This window comes from Eretmochelys imbricata, chromosome 4, assembly GCF_965152235.1.
Source record: "Eretmochelys imbricata isolate rEreImb1 chromosome 4, rEreImb1.hap1, whole genome shotgun sequence".
Taxonomy (NCBI): domain Eukaryota; kingdom Metazoa; phylum Chordata; order Testudines; family Cheloniidae; genus Eretmochelys; species Eretmochelys imbricata.
Genome location: NC_135575.1, coordinates 72,098,943 through 72,118,521, shown reverse-complemented (window position 1 = coordinate 72,118,521; position 19,579 = coordinate 72,098,943). Strand labels below are relative to the sequence as shown.

Sequence of the window (19,579 nt, the reverse complement as noted above, 5' to 3'; positions counted from 1 at the left end):
TTTTGTCCCCATAGTGGAATGGGGCATGGACACACAGACCCTCCCCATGGTACCCTGAGGTCCCCAACAGCATAATCCCCCCTTCTCCCAAAAGATCCCCAGAGCATTGTTGATCATAAGCATGGCATTCCCTAGCAAGTCACTAATTCAGAAATTTTAAGAGAGTGATAAATTGAAGTATTTTTCCTCCTAAGGTATTGTCAGTGTTGAAGCATTCGCTTCTCTCCTTCAACCAGCCAAGAGTCGTGAAGATATTAAAGCTCTACTTTTTATTTTCTTTTCAATTTCTTGTCAAGGAGGTAAGATTCCACCTTGTTTTTCTGTTAATGAAATGGTTTATCTCTACATTTAGTCTTTGGCCTTGATCCTGCAATGAGCTCCACACGAGCTCAGGGATGTGCCCATGAACATGCTATGAACGCTATTATTTTATAGATCAAACCAGCTATCCTGGTTATTATTGCTTGTGTTGTGCATGTACCTCAGTTCTTCCCCACAAGCCTGAGGTTTTCACTGAAAAGTACTTATATCAAAAATGCTGAATCATGATATTTTAAGAAAAAACAAATTGTTCAAAAGAGCTACATTTCACATGATTCCATCTTCCTATTTTTTTTGAGTGGGGGGGCTCTGTATCTCATTTGAGATGTTTATTACATAATACATAATTTGAAGGGCACCGTCACATGTTTTAGCCTTGGCAGGTTGAGAGCTGAGCCTAGCAATCTAGTCAGTAGGTACCATGCGATACCACCATTCTTAACAAACGCCTGTCAGTACAGCTAAAACACTCAGAAACTGTAACCTCTGATTTTACTCTTTATTGCAGTTTTTAGGGGCAATATCTGGTGGTTATAATGCTCCATTGTAATTAAGTTTATATTATATCTCACACTACTAGAATGATCCACTGTACTGCAAGGCGTGGAACAGAGGAGAATGGTTTTCTATGTAACTCTCCGAGTCACAGAATTCTCCACAATGGTGGCATGAGCAATATTTAATGTTGAACAATATCATGGTCCAAATTACAAAAATGACAGTCATTTAATACAAGGATTAATACAAGGTCCAGTCATATATTACTAATTTGTTTAATTCTTTAGGGATATTTGGATCAAGAAGGCAACACCATGGGATTTGCTGGACTTGTAAGCCATCTGCATTATCACGAACCTTCCAATCTTGTCCTAGTCAGCTTTCTTGTGAAGGGCTTGTTCCACAAACTGTGTCAGCCAACGAAGAAAGGTAAGTTCATGTTCACTACCTTTTTATAAAGTTAAGAAATTGACACTAAATTAAAAATAATTGTTAAAGAGTAGAAGACAAGTTACATATATATGGGAAAAAAGAACTAGATATATTCCATCTCTTCTGGTTATTTCCTCCAGTCAACCAACATTACCTCTGTCTTGGCACAACTGAACTTCAGCCAACTAGCCATCATCCAAACCCCTATCACAGCTACACACTGAACAAACAGAGAAACTGCACTGTTCTGATCTGATGAAAAAGATGAGTGAATGTTGCAATTTTGGGTAATTGCATCTATGAACTCTCTTTGGTCTGCTCAAGGGATGTTCCATTAGGTCTCACACTTCCAGTGTCATCTCTCTTTGGTCAGGGACTTGCATTTATCTGCCTCCAGACCTGGCATGTACACTGCATCCCCCTACAATTCATTGTGTTTGTTCTTGCAGGTCTGATTTGTTCAGCACTTGCAGTTTCACTCTCTCTCAAGGACTAAGATAGTACTTTACTAGGGACCAGACAGCCTTACATAGAGCACAGTGCATTTATTTTAGATAAAGAGATTACAAAGAAAATATAATAAAAGACAAACACATCCATCCATCCATCCTATGGTGACCCTCGCTGGTTCCAGTTCTTCCAACCCTTCAGCAGGATTTGCCTCTTCCCCATCCTCCACTTTGGTCAAAGATTCATGTCAGTTTATTGGATCAAAGTAAGAACCCCCTTGAATAAGGTTAAACTCAGCCTGTATACTCCAAAGCCCTTCTTTGTCTCCTGTTTTCTTGAAGCTAATCTGAGCCAGTATGTACAATTCCCCCCAGGGGGTGGTACTCATGTGTCTCAGGGTCTGCAGTAACTGCCCCCCACTTATTTTAGTTCCTGAAAGGAGCTCTGTAACCCTCCCCAACCAGCCAACATACAAGCCTGGGTTCACAGAGATACAGATAACATTATAAAGTGGATCCCATAGTCTCAAGATATGCCTGTTTTAGTCATAGCTGTCTGTCACAGTCAACAGCATGCTTATCGCGCCACGTCTGAAAATTCCTCACTATCTCACACTGTGGTCTTACATACACATTGAGCAAGAGGGGTAAGAAAAACACAAGAGAGAGACTCCTGCGCGTAGATGTGCAATTGCTGAATAGCAGCCTAGGAACCTTCTCAGAGAGAATACAACAGAGATGCTCCATCATGGTTCTTTCTATCCCTGCCAGAATATGGAACCTTCTGAACAATGGTGGTCTTACAGCATCAAAGGCAACTAACAGATCTACAAGAGTCATCACAGATATTTAGTCTTTGTCCATTGTCAAAAGGAGATTGCTGATCAAGGGAACCAGAGCTATGTTCAAATTTAAAACCAAATTTAAAGAAATCAAGAAAATCTGCAGACTCTTGATAAAGCCAGAGCTGCCTCAGTAAACTTTTCTCAATAGGCTTCCTTCAAAATATTAGACATACAACATGGCAGCTCCTAGTTCCTCCCAAGTCTGTAATGTAATGGAGTTTGGACACATTACCCACATTATATCACAATTGGCAAAAATATGTATGTTTGTACATATACATATATTAGAGATATTTTTTCCTAGAATTAAAAAGTTTGCTACATGAGTTTTTCCAGACTCTTAAGGTATTGGCTAGTTTAGGCTTTAATCCCAACATCCTTGTTCTGACTGTCTGAGTTTTCTATTTGAATAGACTCAAAGACATTTTCTAAAGAGGTGATGGAACAGCTAGTGCTAGTACTGGCAAATCTATTTGGAAGAAGATATATCCCTGCCAGCGTTATTAAATCTAAACAGAAGTTTTACCAGTCAAAGGTAAGATGAAATCTCTTATTTTTTTAAAAAATATTTAGTAAAGAATGATAAAATAAAACAGAGAGGTAGGCTAAGTGATTATTGATAATTTGAACAACAGATCTATGAGAGAGCTAACCTCTCTTTTGATGTTAGAGTATCACATTGTGTGACTGTAGGCTGCTAGCTTGACCCCTCAGTTCAGACAGTGCTCACACCATGCTGGTTCTAGCCCTCTTTCTCACCTGGTTCTAGCCCTCTTTATCTGTTCACAATAAAACTGTTCAACAGAAGTTCCATATATAAACCCAGCATTTTCCCTTGACCCAGGGTCTTCTTCAGGGGCTTATCTAGTCCTAATATGTTTTAGTCTACCACTTACTTGCAGGCCCGCTGACAGGGGAGGCAAAGGGGGCAATTACCCAGGAGCCCAGGCAATTTAAAAGGGCCTGGGACCCCTGGGCCCCTTTAAATCATCCGGATGGGCTGTAGGGCTCCTAGGCGCATGAGACCACTCTGGGCCCCGTGGGCTGGTTTGGGCAGTCCCAGAAGTGACAGATTCATCACTTCCACCCCGGGTCCCACCCCCCCAGGTATGGCCCTGGCCCTGGCCCTGGGGCCCAGAATTTCTGTCAGTGGGCCTGATCACTTGCCTGAGAGTCACTCTGCTCCAAGGCCTACCACAGGCACCAACCTACTTCCTGTAAGGTCCCCTTGACTTAGGAGCTTCCTACTACAATCTTTCTACTCCGAGCAGCTATCATCAATAACTGGCACCCTGGCTGGCTTTTATAATCAACTGGTCTATCTCAGCTGCAAGGTAGCTCATCCGTCATAGGTGAGGCTTGGTGTAACTCTCCTTAAGCAGCCAGTTGTTCTCTGCCAGTGATGAAAGCCACTTAATTTAAAAAAGAATCATTGTTAGACTCAAACATAAAGGTTGGAGATTTGATGATCTTTAGATGAGAGTTGGAGCTCTTTGCAAGCCCAATTTTGTGAACTTAGTTTTAAACAGGAAGATCATCTCCCTGTCTTGAATTTGAAGATTTCCTCTCCAACAGCTAGAAGCCTCTGCCAAACTTTTTCACAGTTTGGACTCCAGTTTTAGAAACTGTTTCATGGGCTATCTCCCCTCCCTTTCAAATAACATCCCTATGGCAGTTAATTGTTTACATGGCAAAATAATATTGGAAATGTTTCAATATACTTCCCCCCACCCTTACTTTTAATGCTGTTTAGCCTATGAAAATGAGATAGCTCTCTACAGACCACAAGCTGCTGCTCTACTGACCACAGTTTGGGAACCTCTGCTCTACTGTATTTTAATTGAGTATGGGAAGGTGTTGCCTGATCTTTAGATTATATATTAATTATATTGATTACTTAAGAATCCCGAGTTATCATTTTGAGGGTTGCCAGGTTCTTGCCCCAAGATCAGGCCCAGTATTATTCAAATTATTATATAGTTGGAAACCCTGATGTGCACAATTGTAACACTCACACTATAGGAACTCTTTTATATTTACAAATATAGTTTATTTATACATTTAGCATAGTCACAAACACCCCAACTCAAGTAAGGAAGATAGAGATACTACAGAATGTACATCTGCACACCCATATACTGATACCGTTGTAGAACAACCTGAAATGTTAGCCATCATCTTCCTCATCACCATCACCTTCCCCATCATCACCAGTGGCCATCATTCTGGCATCTTGTGAGGACTACATCTCTCTCTCCTATCACCCCTAGGTGGGGATGCCACTTTTATGATATGTTACACTAATGCCGTTATGTTTGATGCATATTCAGAAAGGGATTTTTTCCCCTTTTCCTTATTTGTATTTCCTCACCTTACTAATGTTGGAGTATCTTTTTCCTATAGGTTAGTATATCAATGATCTCAACTTATTATCTTATATGTCCATGCATTACCATAGCCCTTTTGTGGTTAAGCATCACATTTGTTATTTCTGTCTTAGCCGATTATTTCAGTTCTTTCCAAGTTCCAAGTTGTGGTGTACCTGTTAAGTTTAAAAGGGTATGCACATAAGAAAGCCCCTATGCCAACCGGCTTTAACACATCCTCTGTGTTAAAGGTCACAGCCACACATGGACCTTATGCTTTAACTCTTCACCATCTATCTAGGTGAAAGGTCCCAAACATATGTATGCTATCCTTACCTCACCATACAGGAGGTGGCCTGCAGGTTCCTTGTGTTACAGCCAAAATATACTCTAATATAGACCTATAAACCTATTCTAATAAAATAATCAAACCCATAAGAAAATAAGAAAGTTATAAGAAAAGATATAAATGCAAGCAAGCAGGCTAGCCTTAAATGTATCTCATGTACCTGTTATGTATGTCAGTTCGTTGCCAGGACACTTCTGTGATTGAATTATTTACCTGTGGTCAGAACTTCCCCTTAAATTCTATTTTCAGCTCCCCAAATACCTGAGGTTTTCCATTGGGCCGTTTATCTGTGCAAAGTCTATCTGTTCAAAGTTCATAGGTCTCAAGCCTTTTGCTAACTTGCTGAAGCTAATGTCTTACAGGATACAGGCCTGTAGGTTTTTTGCATTACCGCAGAATACAATGCAAAGCAGTAAATATAATAAAGGCAAACTAGCACACTGGGCTACAAAAATCAGATGTTTGTGTGGTGGGATAACATCTTTCCTATGTAACCAATAACGTGTACAGCATAAATTACTGATTTGTGCCTTCCAGAGCTGCTGTTTCAGTCTGTTTACAGGTTTAGGAAGAAAATAGTTGACATTTTCAAGCACTAGAAACTTAAAAATGAAAGCTTGAGATTCAGCAAAACAATTCTTTGGCAATAGGTGGATTACCAGGAAAATCCTGCAGCCACAAAATTGCAGACTATGACATAGGGTTTGACTTATTATGGAGATGATGTGTTCTAGAGTCTTGCTTTTAAAAACAGTGACTTAAGTTGGAAATACCTAACATCAGATATGCTACCTGTTGTCACTGCAACATCATAACAATGTAAAAGTAGAGGATACAGCTCAGCTTTTCTGTTCCCTTTTTGTTGCTCGGAAAAACTGGTAAAATTCTAGACTGAATGTAAGTGTTCTATCCCACAAAATTGTATTGTTTTAGGTGTTCCTTGAAGATCTCCCAGAAGACTTTGCTGTTGCATTACATGAGTACAACAACAAAATAGAGGAGAATTTTGGCCATTTTTTATTTATTATTTCCAAGATGGCTGATATGAAACAAGAATACCAACTTCCTCTTTCAAGGACTGGTAAGCGAATGCTACATGTATACATTCATATTCACTGTGGTTTGCTTCACTGAAATACTGTGTTTTGGGCAATTAGAGCCTGGTCTAGTGGCAGTGTAATGTGGAAGGTAGGGGCTCAATTCCTTGTTCATAAGTCAATACATGCTAGAATCTGTATGAAAGCAACAGTCCTCCGAGGTAGGAAATATCTCACTTTGATATCTTGCAATTTTCTTGCCAACTAAAGGACCTGCACTGATGGACTCTAAAAAGGATTTTGTCAAAGCCTCATTAGAAGGAGGGTAATAATAAGGGACTTCGATGGGAAAAGAGAACAGGAGGAAAGTGTGGGTTCAGACGGCAACAAAAGACTTAAAGAACCCTCTGAGTAGAAAGAAATATGGTATGATACCATAACAGGTTGGCAGTGTTTGCCTGAAGTACCCATCTTGTTAGCAAGATCCTTGCTGCTCTAACTGAGACTACAAATCCAGTTATCGTAGTGGCTTCCATCCCTGTACATCTACATCTAGACCAGAGGATATACAGCTACTGCACTTATGACCCATCCATAGCTCTCGCTCTGTGAATATCACATAGTAACTGTGGGATGAGGGAGGTATGTTGGACCTTGGTCAATACAGATGGAATGTTCCCAGATTGTAGCAGCTGTCTTATAAATTCTACTGAGCATATGCAAATGGTGAGCAGGTTCTTTTAAGTCAGCAAAATCTGTGTAGATTTTTCCTGGGAACCCCAGAAGATACCTCGCTGATTACAGGACTAATTGCAAACACTGCTTCACCCCCATGAAGGCATTTCTTCAAAGAAATTGATGGAAAATTAGTATTGACTAATCAGACTATTTTTCCCTAAACTCATTCTCAGAAATGGCTGAACCGCTTTTGCTGAATCTTTCAAAAAAAAAAAAAAAATCAGCCTGAGGCAGAAACCAAGCATGGAAAATTTCACACCAAGTAGTTAAAAACTGGCAGAATTGTAAGCATCTGAAAGCAGAGGCTTATTACAGAAAGTGATAGATAATTCTAATTATAAGCATTATCTATAACGTCAACATTATAAAGAGAACTATTGAGTCAAAAAGAGTAATAAAAATATTTCTTGCATGAATTGATAGTTTCTCAGAGGACAGCTGTGTTGCGTATGTATTCTTAAACTTTTCATTTCACACCTTGTTCTGGTTAGATTTCTCAGGTGAAGAATGCAATGACTCTAAACTGGTGTCTCACTTGATGAGTTGTAATGAGGGAAGAACAGCTGTTTCACCTTTTGCATGCCTGTCTGGAAACATGGATACTGATTTACTTCATGCAGAGACTGTCAACAGTGTAAGTTGGGGAGTTTGTAAAGGTTCACTTTGTCTATGCTCCAGAATAAATATATTTAGATACTCCATATGAAAAAGGAATTGCCACTCTAGTGATAGCAGTTCGTACTTCTTATTTACCTGTTGTCTGAGGATATCAAAGTGCTTGACAAATATTAAGGAATCTAGCTTCACAACAGTTCTGAGGTAGGTATTATGCCTATTTTACAGATCAGGAGACTGAGGCATAGGGAAATTTAGGCAGCATTCTTCTGCTAAAAGAGAAGACAGTGATCTATTGCTATTAGGAAAGAAGTCTCTATCCTCTATTTATAGAATCAAATTCTACCTGACCTAGTTTCACACTGATTTTAGTAAAGATCCTCAGGCAAAATTTGCTCCATATTTTTTATTACTTCCAAGGAGTATATATTCCTAACAAGGAGCTTATTTAATGCTGTCAAATATAAGGAATATATAATGCCTGTTTTCTAGGGCTTAGCTGGCTTCCTGTTCTCTTTTGGTGCTGATTTTGATCTAATGCCCTATATAGTTTGAAATCTGTTAAGGGAGAGAGATTCTCTCTACATGTACTGCCACTGTAATTGAAATGAGTTGTGGAACTTTCAGGGATTTAATTATGGAGGCAACTGGCTGGAGGCCTGTCATTTTCAGCAGGTAACATTTAATTTTGGAACACAGTCGCTGCATTTGTTGATCAGAACCTGAGTCTTATGGGGGCCTGGTATAATGCTCATCTATTTACTCATGCTTTTGTGTGAATTGGGTGATTGTAGGGGAGCCTATGGAGCTATTTATGAGAGAATGTTAATTTAGTATGATGGAGTTGATAGTTTTCAGAGTAACAGCCGTGTTAGTCTGTCTTCGCAAAAAGAAAAGGAGTACTTGTGGCACCTTAGAGACTAACCAATTTATTTGAGCATGAGCTTTCGTGAGCTACAGCTCACTTCATCGGATGCATGATAGTTGATAGTGTTTTCTTTTAACTTAGAGCTTCTTCGATAAGCCCATTTTTATAAACAGAAAAATAAATAAAAATGTATCATAAAGAATAAAAGTACTTTTAATAATTGGTATAGGTGTTTCCTTCCTAGATTCCATAATTAGAAAAGAGACACTCAATTTTTTCAGTCATGCACTAAGCCAGCAGAGGCTTTCAGTTATCAATTCCTTCATATGCCTTCTTTTCTACACTACTAGTAATCTAATAAAATGAGAATTAGGTAACAATTGTAGGAAAATAATTTTGTGGAATATTTTAGTAATAATATTAATTTGTCTTAAAATGTAAAACTCTCCAGTAAATAAGAGGTTTCATTGATGGTTACTTTTTCCTTGTCTTTCCATCCTCCTGATAGGAGCTCTAGTATTTAACAGACTGACACTTTGTGCAGTTATTTTCCTTGCCTCTGCTTTAAAAAAAAATCTCATTTTGTGTCTGGGCTCTTGGGTTCTATTTGCTATGTAACCTTCTTTGCATAAATTTGGAAGAAAGAATTTCAAAAAACAATCTAAACTTTAGCTCCTAAATATTTAGGCACTTTAATAAGCGGCCTGTTTTTTCAAAAAACATATTGAGGGTCCAAGAGATCCCATTATTCAACAGGAGCTGCTAGGTGATCAGCATTTTTGAAAATTTGTTCAATTCTTTCGGAGTCTACATAAGGATTTAAGAGCCTAGTTTTTAGGTATGCTTGGCTGGGATTCTTTAAGAAATATTAGTTTTCATAAAATAAATTAACCATCATTATAAAGTGATGACTACTTTTATGAATGCTTTATTTCCAGCAACAGTGCCATAAGGGCTTTGTCCTGCAAACAAAACTACACAATGATGACAATGGATTTTCTGCTCTTGGGGCCCCAGTTCAGCAAGGTACTTGATCATGTGCCTAACTTTAAGCACATGAGTAATGCCACTAACTTCAGACCTTGCTGAATTTAAGCTTCCAGTATCAGACTTAAGTCTGGCACCCAGACACAGAAAAAAAAACCAGACTGTCCAGGTAAAACCCAGATACGTGGCAACTCTACTTAAGTATTAAGTTGACAGGTAGATGAGTAAGGTCAAAACATGAAAAACCCTGGATAAGCATGCAAAGAATTTATACAGTAAACCTGAAAGATCTGAATTTTAAAATTAAGTTGCACTGTTTCCTCAGGTCATATTACGCACAGTTGGTATTACTGCTGGAAATATTCCTGTACTTTGTGCAAAGAAATTTGATAATCGAAGAAGAATGATGCCACTTAATGCTTATGCACTTGACTTCTATAAACATGGTTCTTTGAAAGCAATGGCACAAGATAATGGGTAAGCACCTGATGTTTCTTTGATTTAATTTTTCATCTTAATATAAGCGGGGGAATAGTCCTGCTCTTGTGGGGAACCTTCCTGGCTTCTGCACTACCCCGGTGAAGTGGGCTAGCGAAAGGATCTGAGTCCTCGCTCCCACTTCCTTTACCCAGTGGCCTCCCTGCCCTTGAGGACTCCCTTCCACTCTCCTATCTGACAGAGTCCTTGTAACCCCAACAAGGCTGGGCCCAGGATTCCTGGGGGGCTCGGCCCCCAACCCTGCTGTGGTCACCTAGGACAGGGGCTAGGGTGTTCCCACTCCGGGGTACTCTCTCTGCACTGGGCACTTCTCTGACCCACTGACCATTACATACAATTTAAAGCAAATGCAAGTTATTCAATCAACAATTAATTTTAAAAAGAATAAGGAAAAATGGGAAAGGTTAAAGGAAACACATCAACCCGCTCTGTGGCAGAGAACATCACAAACAGTGTCTCTGGAATGTCAGGGCAGTTCACAGTCTGTTCCTTGTAAGTCCCAGGTCTTCTTCTCAGGCCCTGGCTGTGCTGTAGGGATGCTATGGGTTGAACACTTGCTCTGGTGGTGGCCACACTCTCTCAGGCTCTAAGTGGTAGGACCCTCCGTCCCAGTGTCGCCCCCCGTCCTGTCGGGGTTACGATCCAAGCCTGGCCTGCAGAGCCTCTTGGCAGAGGTGTCTCCCTGTGCTGGGCCTGCTGCCCAGGGTCCCCCTCGGTCTCCCCAGCTGCTCACCACACCCAACTCCAGACTGCTCCAGCCCCAGCAGCACCGCTCTGTCTCTGCACTGCTGCTGCTGCCCTGCCTCCAGCTCCCTGGGCTGCTTCTTTGGCCCCTCTGGCTCTGGTTGCTGCAGCTCTGCTCCCAGGGCAAGTCTGCTCTCTCTGGGTTGTGCCTCTGGCTTTGGGGCTGCAGCTCTGCTCTCAGGACACGGTCTGCTCTCTGTGGGCTGCTTTTCTGGTCCCTCTGGATCTGGCACAGCTCTGCTCCCCAGTTTAGCTTGGGCCCCACTCTGTCTGACCCAGACAAATCCAGCTCACATGGAGGACGGGACCTCCCTGCCTCCTGACTCTCTGATTAGCCTGCCCGCCCTGTCATTCAGGCTGACCTGGAGCATTGGCTTCTCCCCATTGTTCCTGGAGGCTGTCAGTCTCAGGGTCCTGATTCCCCATCGACCCTTCCCCTTTTTAGCACTGGGAGCTAGCCAAGCAAATCACCCCCACTGAATGTAAGTAAGGAGGCAACAGTCCCCTTATGTTAAGCATGGTTGTCACCCTGATAGTTTAAGAGGTTAAAATATTATGCATATTGCATCATCTTCTCCCCAGCCCCACTCATCCATTTCAATGAATGAAGAACATACAAACCTAACTTTTGACTGTGAACACTTCTAACACTATTGTATTTACTAGTGGCCCTCACACCCTTAGATAAGAGGTAGCCCTGGTGTGCTAAATGTTTTGATTATATTTATTGTCCATATATAATTTTTTATGAATCACTCTTTAAACTCTAGGAGAAAAATGCAGTTCAGTGCACAGGCAACTATATAAAGCCTGCCAATATCTGTGTGTTTCACAGAAATCTTTCAAGAGATTTTTCAGTAATCTACTATTTTCAGTGTTCTGATACAGTCTTAGTTAGGGTGAAATTGAGCTCAGTGCAGAGTTCCTGCACAAAGTCCTATGCACCACTTAAGCATGCAAGTAAAGCTTAAGTTCAAAAAGCCTGCTGCCCTTCCATTTACTCTAGGTAAAATTCAACCTTGTGCAGAGTACAGTTACAAGGGTCACTTAAGCTTTTTTTTTAAGGACTTTAGTGGAACTTAAATGGTGCATAAGCCGTCTATGGACGACCTGCACAGAGATGAATTTCATCCTCTAAGAATGTCAAGGAGAAATATTTTACTTTTTAATATAATTTACCTGCTTTTGACTGTTGGGCATGCTTAAAAAAAAAGACTGAGCTTGAAATCCTGGCCCTATTAAAACTAGTGGGAATTTTGCCACTGACTCCAGTGGGGCCAGGATTACCCTGAATATGTATCTGTGAAACACCTGTAATATACATACTTTAAATACATCTAGTTATTTACATTTGGAAATCTTTTCTTTTTCTAGTATCCATGAAGGAGCAGCTTATCTTCTGCTGAAAGATTTTTCACTCACTATTAAAGCTATCAGGTATGCATATGCTGGTGACTCTATTTAAACAAGAAAATGGAATAAAAGGGAAGTTAATTTTTTGTAAATAACTTCAGATACTTTTTAAAATTCATGGTAACTGAAATGAAAAGAAAACTCTGTTTTCACTTGTCTTTTGAAAAATGTGTGATTTTGATAATTATGTCTTGTAAAAATAATTTCTATCCCTAGTAAAATAGTAGATAAAATAGTAAGTAATGGGAAATTCACTAAACATCTACAGGATGAGAGTACTATGTTCATGAGTTTAGAATAGCATGGGTTTAGAAAGATTAAATCTTGGCAAACAAACTTGACTGTTTTCTAAGTTAGACCTACAAAATCAGTGAGTAAAGGAAGGAAATAGATGTACTAGATTTGGGGCCAGATTCCTCAGCTATTGTAAATCAGCATAGCTCTATTGAAATAATGGAGTCAATGGAACTACACTAACTTTAGCTAAGAATCTGTCCCTAGGTTTTTAGTAACACATTTAACACTGTCTGTAAAATCATGTTTGAAAAACTAATTCAAAGTAAGTTGGTTAAGTACACATTTATGTTGACTGATAATTAATGTCAAGACTATAAACAAAGGATAATGATAAATCTCAATATAGGTCTTTTTTCTGAGAAAAATGTTGAGCGCACTACTGATCCAGCGAAGCACTTTAGAACATGCTCAATTTTAAGCATGTGAGTAGTTCCATTGACTTCAAGAGAGGGAGCTCAGGGAGAAAACAGTTCTCTAAGAATCCCCTTGCAGCGGTCCTCCCACATCATTCCATTAGGAAGAGACTAATACAGTATAGCATTCCATAGCTTCTTCTGGCTCTGATTTAGTAGTCCTCCTCTGTTCAGCAAAGCAATTAAGTATGTGCACATCTTTAAGTATGTCTAAGTCCTGGTCACGTCAATGAAGTGAAACACACGATTGAGTGCATTGCTGAGTAGGGATAAACTTAAGCATGTGACTAAATACTTTGCTAGAAGCCAGAGTAAGGAACTTCCTGTTGGAGTAATGGTGACCAGTAAATGTAGAACTGCAGAATCTAGAACCACAGAGCTTGAAATAGTAGAGGTCCCATTCCATGAGAGTGGCCTCAAAATGCAACCAAATCCAAGAAATTTGACTTTGAAAACTAAACTGTGTCATAGAACACAGCACTTATATGCTGTATAGGTCGTCCTGCTGATTAATTTGAGAAAAACAGGCACATGACTAAAATAACAAGGAGTCCGGTGGCACCTTAAAGACTAATAGATTTATTTGGGCATAGGCTTTTGTGGGTAAAAAAACACTTCTTCAGATGTGTGGAGTGAAAATTACAGATGCAGGCATTATATACTGACACATGAAGAGAAGGGAGTTACCTCACAAGTGGAGAACCAGTGTTGACAGGGCCAATTCAGTCAGGGTGGATTTAGTCCACTCCCAATAATTGATGAGGAGCTGTCAAGTCCAGGAGAGGCAAAACTGCTTTTGTAGTGAGCCAGCCACTCCCTGTCCCTATTCAGGCTAAATTAATGGTGTTAAATTTCCAAAGAATTTTAGTTCTGCAGTTTCTCTTTGAAGTCTGTTTCTGAAGTTTTTTTGTTCAAGTATGGCTATTTTTAAATCTGTTAAAGAATGTCCAGGAAGATTGAAGTGCTCTCCTACTGGCTTTTGTATGTTACCATTCCTGATGTCCGATTTGTGTCCATTGACTTCATTTTAAAATGAATACACCCAGAGCTTCAGTTTTTAATAAATCAAACAAAATAAAGAGGGAAACAAAATGAGTTGGTAAACATATTTAACTCTAACTATAACTGCTATAGAAAGTTTTAAATCCTCAAACTGGGAGCTACTTTAACATTTAAACTAAGAAAATGTTCTTTCTTTACAAAAAAGCAACTGTACATTTAATCCTTTTCCCTTCTATTTTGCAGCGTTTCTCTAAGTGAACTCTGTGATGATGATGAGGACAATGTTGTGCAGGCATTTCACCAACTCAGTGACAGTTACTGGGAAAAACTGCAAAAAGTCTAACGCTAAAGACATAAAATCATCTATGTGCTGAAGCAACAAAATTCCAAAACTATGTTTCCTCATTTGTTATAACTTGGAAATTTTATTCTTTTGATAACTGCTTTAGGATAGTAATTTAAAATTCGTTTTAATTACATAAAGTTTTGACATCTGTCAACAATTTAATTCCTCAGTAACTCAGTTTTATTATATATTTTATTGGTGTGGCTGGCTATTAGATGTGTTGATTTTACAGATTTTGTGACAATTATGGTACTCGTGGCTCTGCTGTGCATAGCAAAACACGTTTTGCTTGCCATGCTAGAGCTTTTTTTATATAAAAAGATTTAGTTTCAAGTATGTATTTGAAAGATTGTGCTAAATATTACGAATTTAAATTCAGAGATTATGTACAAAAACAACTTATGCTCTGTTTCTTTTATTAGTATTAATAAAAAGTAACTTTAATCCAGGGAATAACTTTAATTATACTCTTAAAAATAAATGTATTAATTAAAGTAATGTGTGCCATGACTTTCCTCTTATTTTTAAACTAAAATTATTACTTTTCTATTTTTTTTGTTTATGTCCAACAGCAAGCTTTTAATGATGAATTAGTAGACTGAAGAAGCCATGACTGATATAAAAAACTGGGTCCAGAGTTTTGAAAAGGAAGTTAAAAAACTGGAAAGGGTGCAGAGAAGATCCACAAAAATGAGTGGAGGATGAGGGAAAAAATGCTTTACAATGAGAGACTTGAAGAGCTGAATTTGTTTATCTTATCAATCAAGAGGTGACTTGATTATTGTGTAAAAGGACCTTCATGGGGAGAAATACTGGGTAATAATGTAGCAAAGAATGGCCTAACAAGAACCAGTGGTTGGAAGTTAAAGCCAGACAAATTGAAATTAGAAATAACCCACACATTTTTAAGGCGAGAGTGATTAACCGTTGGAGCAAACTACCAAGGGAAATGGTGGATTCTCCATTTCTTGATGTCTTCATATCAAGACTGGTTTCCTTTCTGGAAGATATGCTTTAGCCAAACATAGGTTATATAGTGGTAACCAGATGAAATTCTATGGCATGTGTTACACAAGAAATTAGGTTAGATGAGCTACTGGGCCCTTCTGTCTTAAAAATCTATGAATCTGTATAAAAATGGTGAAGGTACATTTGATCAATCAGAAGTTAGGTAAGGAAGAGAAATTATTTATGTATTCTTTTATCACTTAGAGTAAAATTCATTCCTGTGCAGCGGACCAGAAACTATACAGTTCCATCCAGGACTTACGCACCACTTAAATCCTACTTAAGACCTCAAAATAGATCTTAAGTTTGATCCTGACCAATCTTGGCAAGTGATTGTATCAAGTGGCGCCATCATCTCCATCAGGGTATCAAAGTCCATGACAGGAGCTGGCTCCTACAGCTTGAGGAGAAAAGAGCCTGTAGGAAACACGCAGCTCCCAACCATGATACATAGATTTGCAATAACTGCCAAAGATCATGCAAATCTTGGATTGGCCTATTCAGTCAAATGAAACATTGCAAACCAATTACATCATAGGCTGCAATTCCCACCCTCTCTTGCAGACAAAAGGATGCCAACATATAGAAGGCCTGCTTTTTTATTTATTTATTTATTTATTTTGTAGCTCACGGGCCCTATTAACTTTAGGATGCTTGACTTTACAACCTAAATAACATTCTGTGACATGGTACACAAGAGCAGTCCCTAACCTCAGCCCTAAATAATTAATGCAGCAGCCAATTAACCCAATTCCAGGATCTCTGGTTAGTGGAAATTTTAATAATATAATACAATCAGACATGAGTTGAGTTGGGTATCATTAAGAAACCCTTTCGCCCAAAAACACAATGGTACCAATCATGACAAACCTAGAACAATTATGTAGACATATATTCAAGAAAATGTTCAACTATCAACATTTTAAAAATTATATTTTAACTCAGTCATGTCAAACATTCAATCCCCATAAAGTTAAATGATGACCCTTGACTGACAGTACTGTGTTACTGGTTAATCCTGAGAACATGATTCCTGATTTTTTTAATGTTACAGACTACTATAAATGGAAGGAGTGCTTCAAGTTGATCTGCCATCATTGGCAAAAAAGACATGGTTCAGTGGTATTGATTATAAGCTTTGTTTATTACAAGAGTTATAATGAAGTACAGGTTAAGACATCTGCATCTGGCTAGAAACTACTGGAATCCATCCACAAACATAGTTACATAGCATACATTTCATAACAGAATTAATTACAGTCCAAAAATAATTTATTACAAAATCCTTGTTTTTACTCTGGTCTTGATAATTTTTAGGTATCAATGGGGAGACAAGAGTACTGACTAGTAGCTGTATCTTTGGAGAACACCATCACAAAGGATCTGGTAAACACAATGCTCAGTGTCATCTTGCATGCTATAAGAAATGCACATATAAACTGAATTTGGCAAGGTTGGGGAGGAAGTACATTAAGCATTGGGAAAAAGTTGAAAATGCCAGCACAACCTGACAAACCCAGATGAAGATGGAAAACTACAAGTTCAATTTTGTTTAGGCACTTTGCCATTTTGTTCGTAAGGAGTTGTTTGTGCACCATGTTGGTGACCTTCTTGAGACAACTGGCGCCTTTTTCTCTCTAAGGTGGGAAAGAGCAAGGGTCACATGGCCTGTGTTCTGCCTAGTAACAGGAGAGCATAAAAGACTGCTGCACCCGAGAGGAGAAGCTGTCCTTCCTGGTGGCAGTGCAGTACATGTCCTAGCCAAGACTTGGAGGGATCTACAGAAGACCACAGAAGAAGATCCAAACTCCATAGTTCCAGCTATCACTTCCTGATTGATTCCTATCTTACCTGTATCCTGAACTCCTGTGTTCTCACCTTGCTGTCCTGATGTATTCTATCCGTGATGTCTTCTGTTGTGGGTCCATTCCTCTGAACCTGGTGTTGTATGCTGTGTACCACTGTACCTTACCTGTAGTAAATTCTCCTTTGTCCTCATGGGTTTGGTACCTTGACTTTATGTCAGTTTGTTGTGTCAACCTGTATCTGTATGCCCTTTGTGTATTGTTTTGCTGGGGGTCCTATAAGTTACTGTTTCATAAACCAATTTGCTTTATAGTTAACCATGCCCTTAGTTTTCTCTCCATTGATACATGCAGTTTCGGGGAGTGAGTCTGTTGGGTGGGGACTCAGATGTGGAACCTGGAGCACATCCAGTTAACCATAGGCAAGATCTGAGTTCCTGGTTAACACAGAGCTCTATTGAATTTCGAACAAAATATTAAGCATGACTGGGATGACTTCCCTAGAAGTAACCAAACACCATCTAGACTCCTTAGATGCTGTTAAATGCCAGGAAGGGACCATTTTAAAGCTACAGGATAAGCTTATTTGCACTGGTAACCCATTCATGTATGATGGACCGGAGCTAATTAATATCATGATGAAAGCAGTCTTCAGTGGTAAGATAGCTAAAATATCAGAGTGAAGGTGGCAAAGACTATTTCAGAGCTAACTTCAGACAGGTCATTGTTCATTCCTGGTTGTGTTCAGATCTCTGCATGACACTGATCTATGTGAGACTTTGGGAAAGTGTGAGTTCTTTGTGGTACCAGACATGATTGAAATTCAAATGCGATGGATCAATGGGAGGGATAGCTCAATGGTTTGAGCACTGGCCTGCTAAACCCAGGTTGTGAGTTCAATCCTTGAGGGGGCCATTTAGGGATCTGGGGCAAAAATTGGGGATTGGTCCTGCTTTGAGCAGAGGGTTGGACCAGATGACCTCCTGAAGCCCCTTCCAACCCTGACATTCTATGATTCTATGAATGCATATGTGCCAGGCAAAAAGCAAACAAATCCACATCTTGCATGGTCTTCCTAAGCCAGCACCTATTAACAACATGACCGGTACCTTAGACCAACAGAGGCCTGTCAGCACAGTAATCAAGGATGGTATGGCTGAAGTACAAGCTCTAGACAAACTAGAAACTAACACTTGCTGAGATTTGGCAGAACACTTTATTATGAGGCTATTGAGAAAATTCTGGTGCTAAGAAGAAGTCTACCTTGTGTTTGACATGTATGCAGAGGAATCAATTAAAATATTACAAAAAAAAGAGACTCAATGGTATTGCACCTATCCAATACAAAATCATTGACTCCATGAACATCTCCAATGTCACAATGAAGAAGCTACTGTCTCATATTCTCACAAAAGACAAGTTTACTGTGTACCTTGCAGGAAAAATGCTTGAGCATTCCAAGAATTTCTCAAAGAATTTCATCATTGCATGGCATAATGTATCTGCTGCCTCACACTGTTTAGTGGAGTTTCTTCATAGTTCCCATGACACTAAAATTATTTTGCATGCCATCAATGCCATAGATAGACATGCTACTAAAGTTTGGATTTTTGCACAAGACATAGCTGTTCTAGTGTTTTCTGTGAGATGCTACTCAAGACTTCCTCAAGATTGTGTTTTTTGTGCCTGTTGCTGGAAAACAAAATTACAGTATATTCCTCAGAGATGCGTTTCTTTCATTTGGACCATTAAAAGCCATTGTCCTGCCAGGTTTCCATGCCCTTTTAGCATGTGACACTACTGGAAGGTTGACTTTGATTCAGCCTTCAAAGACTCTCTCCTCAATATGAAGTTGCTCCTAACAATTGAGACAATCACTGATGAGGCCATAAGTGCACAGGTGTTCATATGCCAAGTTTACCATTTTAAGACCAGTATTACAACACTTGCAGAGCTATGCTGGTGGATGTTCTCCAAGAAGCAGAAAAATGGAGAAAAATTGCCATCAACCATGGGTGCATTTATACCTCCTGTCAATAGGACAAATTATCAAACAATGGAATGGCTCTGGAACGATCGAGTGCATCCAAAACTACCCTCCCTTATCAGGCATGGATGGGTCTTGGAGGATGGACTATGTTATATGTATAAATATATATAAATCACACCAGTTGTATGTTAAATATCAATCCTTCGGCTAATCAAATGCTTTTGTGCAAAGACCAGATACTCATCACCATGGAAATGTTTGACAGCCTGTCTTATATGGACATGTGTGAGTGTGAGATCACTGTGATGTGTGGAGATGACACTAATGATGACTTTGATGAACAAATGTTTTCAGTCCTACATGTCAAGGTTAATTTCCCTAGGATTACCACAGGTCAATGTCTTTTTTATGTAAGCAATGCATGCCTGAGTTAAAGAATAATTTAAAAAGTTGATTTTTAAACACTTTCTCAAATACATATCTACATAATTGTTCTAGGTTTGCCATATTTCGTACATTGTGGTTGTGGGACAAAGGTATCTGAAAACCCTAACACAA

General features: G+C 39.2%; 1 protein-coding gene across 1 annotated transcript in view; it reads left to right on the top strand.

Moving 5' to 3' along the window:
- The window catches only part of LOC144263584 (putative ATP-dependent RNA helicase DDX60), a 71,671-nt gene extending 57,009 nt beyond the window's left edge, over positions 1-14,662 (top strand). Inside the window, exons 31-38 of the mRNA XM_077814508.1 lie at positions 195-299; positions 1,107-1,248; positions 2,959-3,080; positions 6,194-6,341; positions 7,527-7,669; positions 9,831-9,982; positions 12,122-12,184; positions 14,116-14,662. Of these exons, the coding sequence (XP_077670634.1) occupies positions 195-299; positions 1,107-1,248; positions 2,959-3,080; positions 6,194-6,341; positions 7,527-7,669; positions 9,831-9,982; positions 12,122-12,184; positions 14,116-14,215 (975 nt within the window). The 3' untranslated portion in view covers positions 14,216-14,662. The remainder of the gene's footprint in view (positions 1-194; positions 300-1,106; positions 1,249-2,958; positions 3,081-6,193; positions 6,342-7,526; positions 7,670-9,830; positions 9,983-12,121; positions 12,185-14,115) is intronic.
- Positions 14,663-19,579: the final 4,917 nt, after the last annotated feature.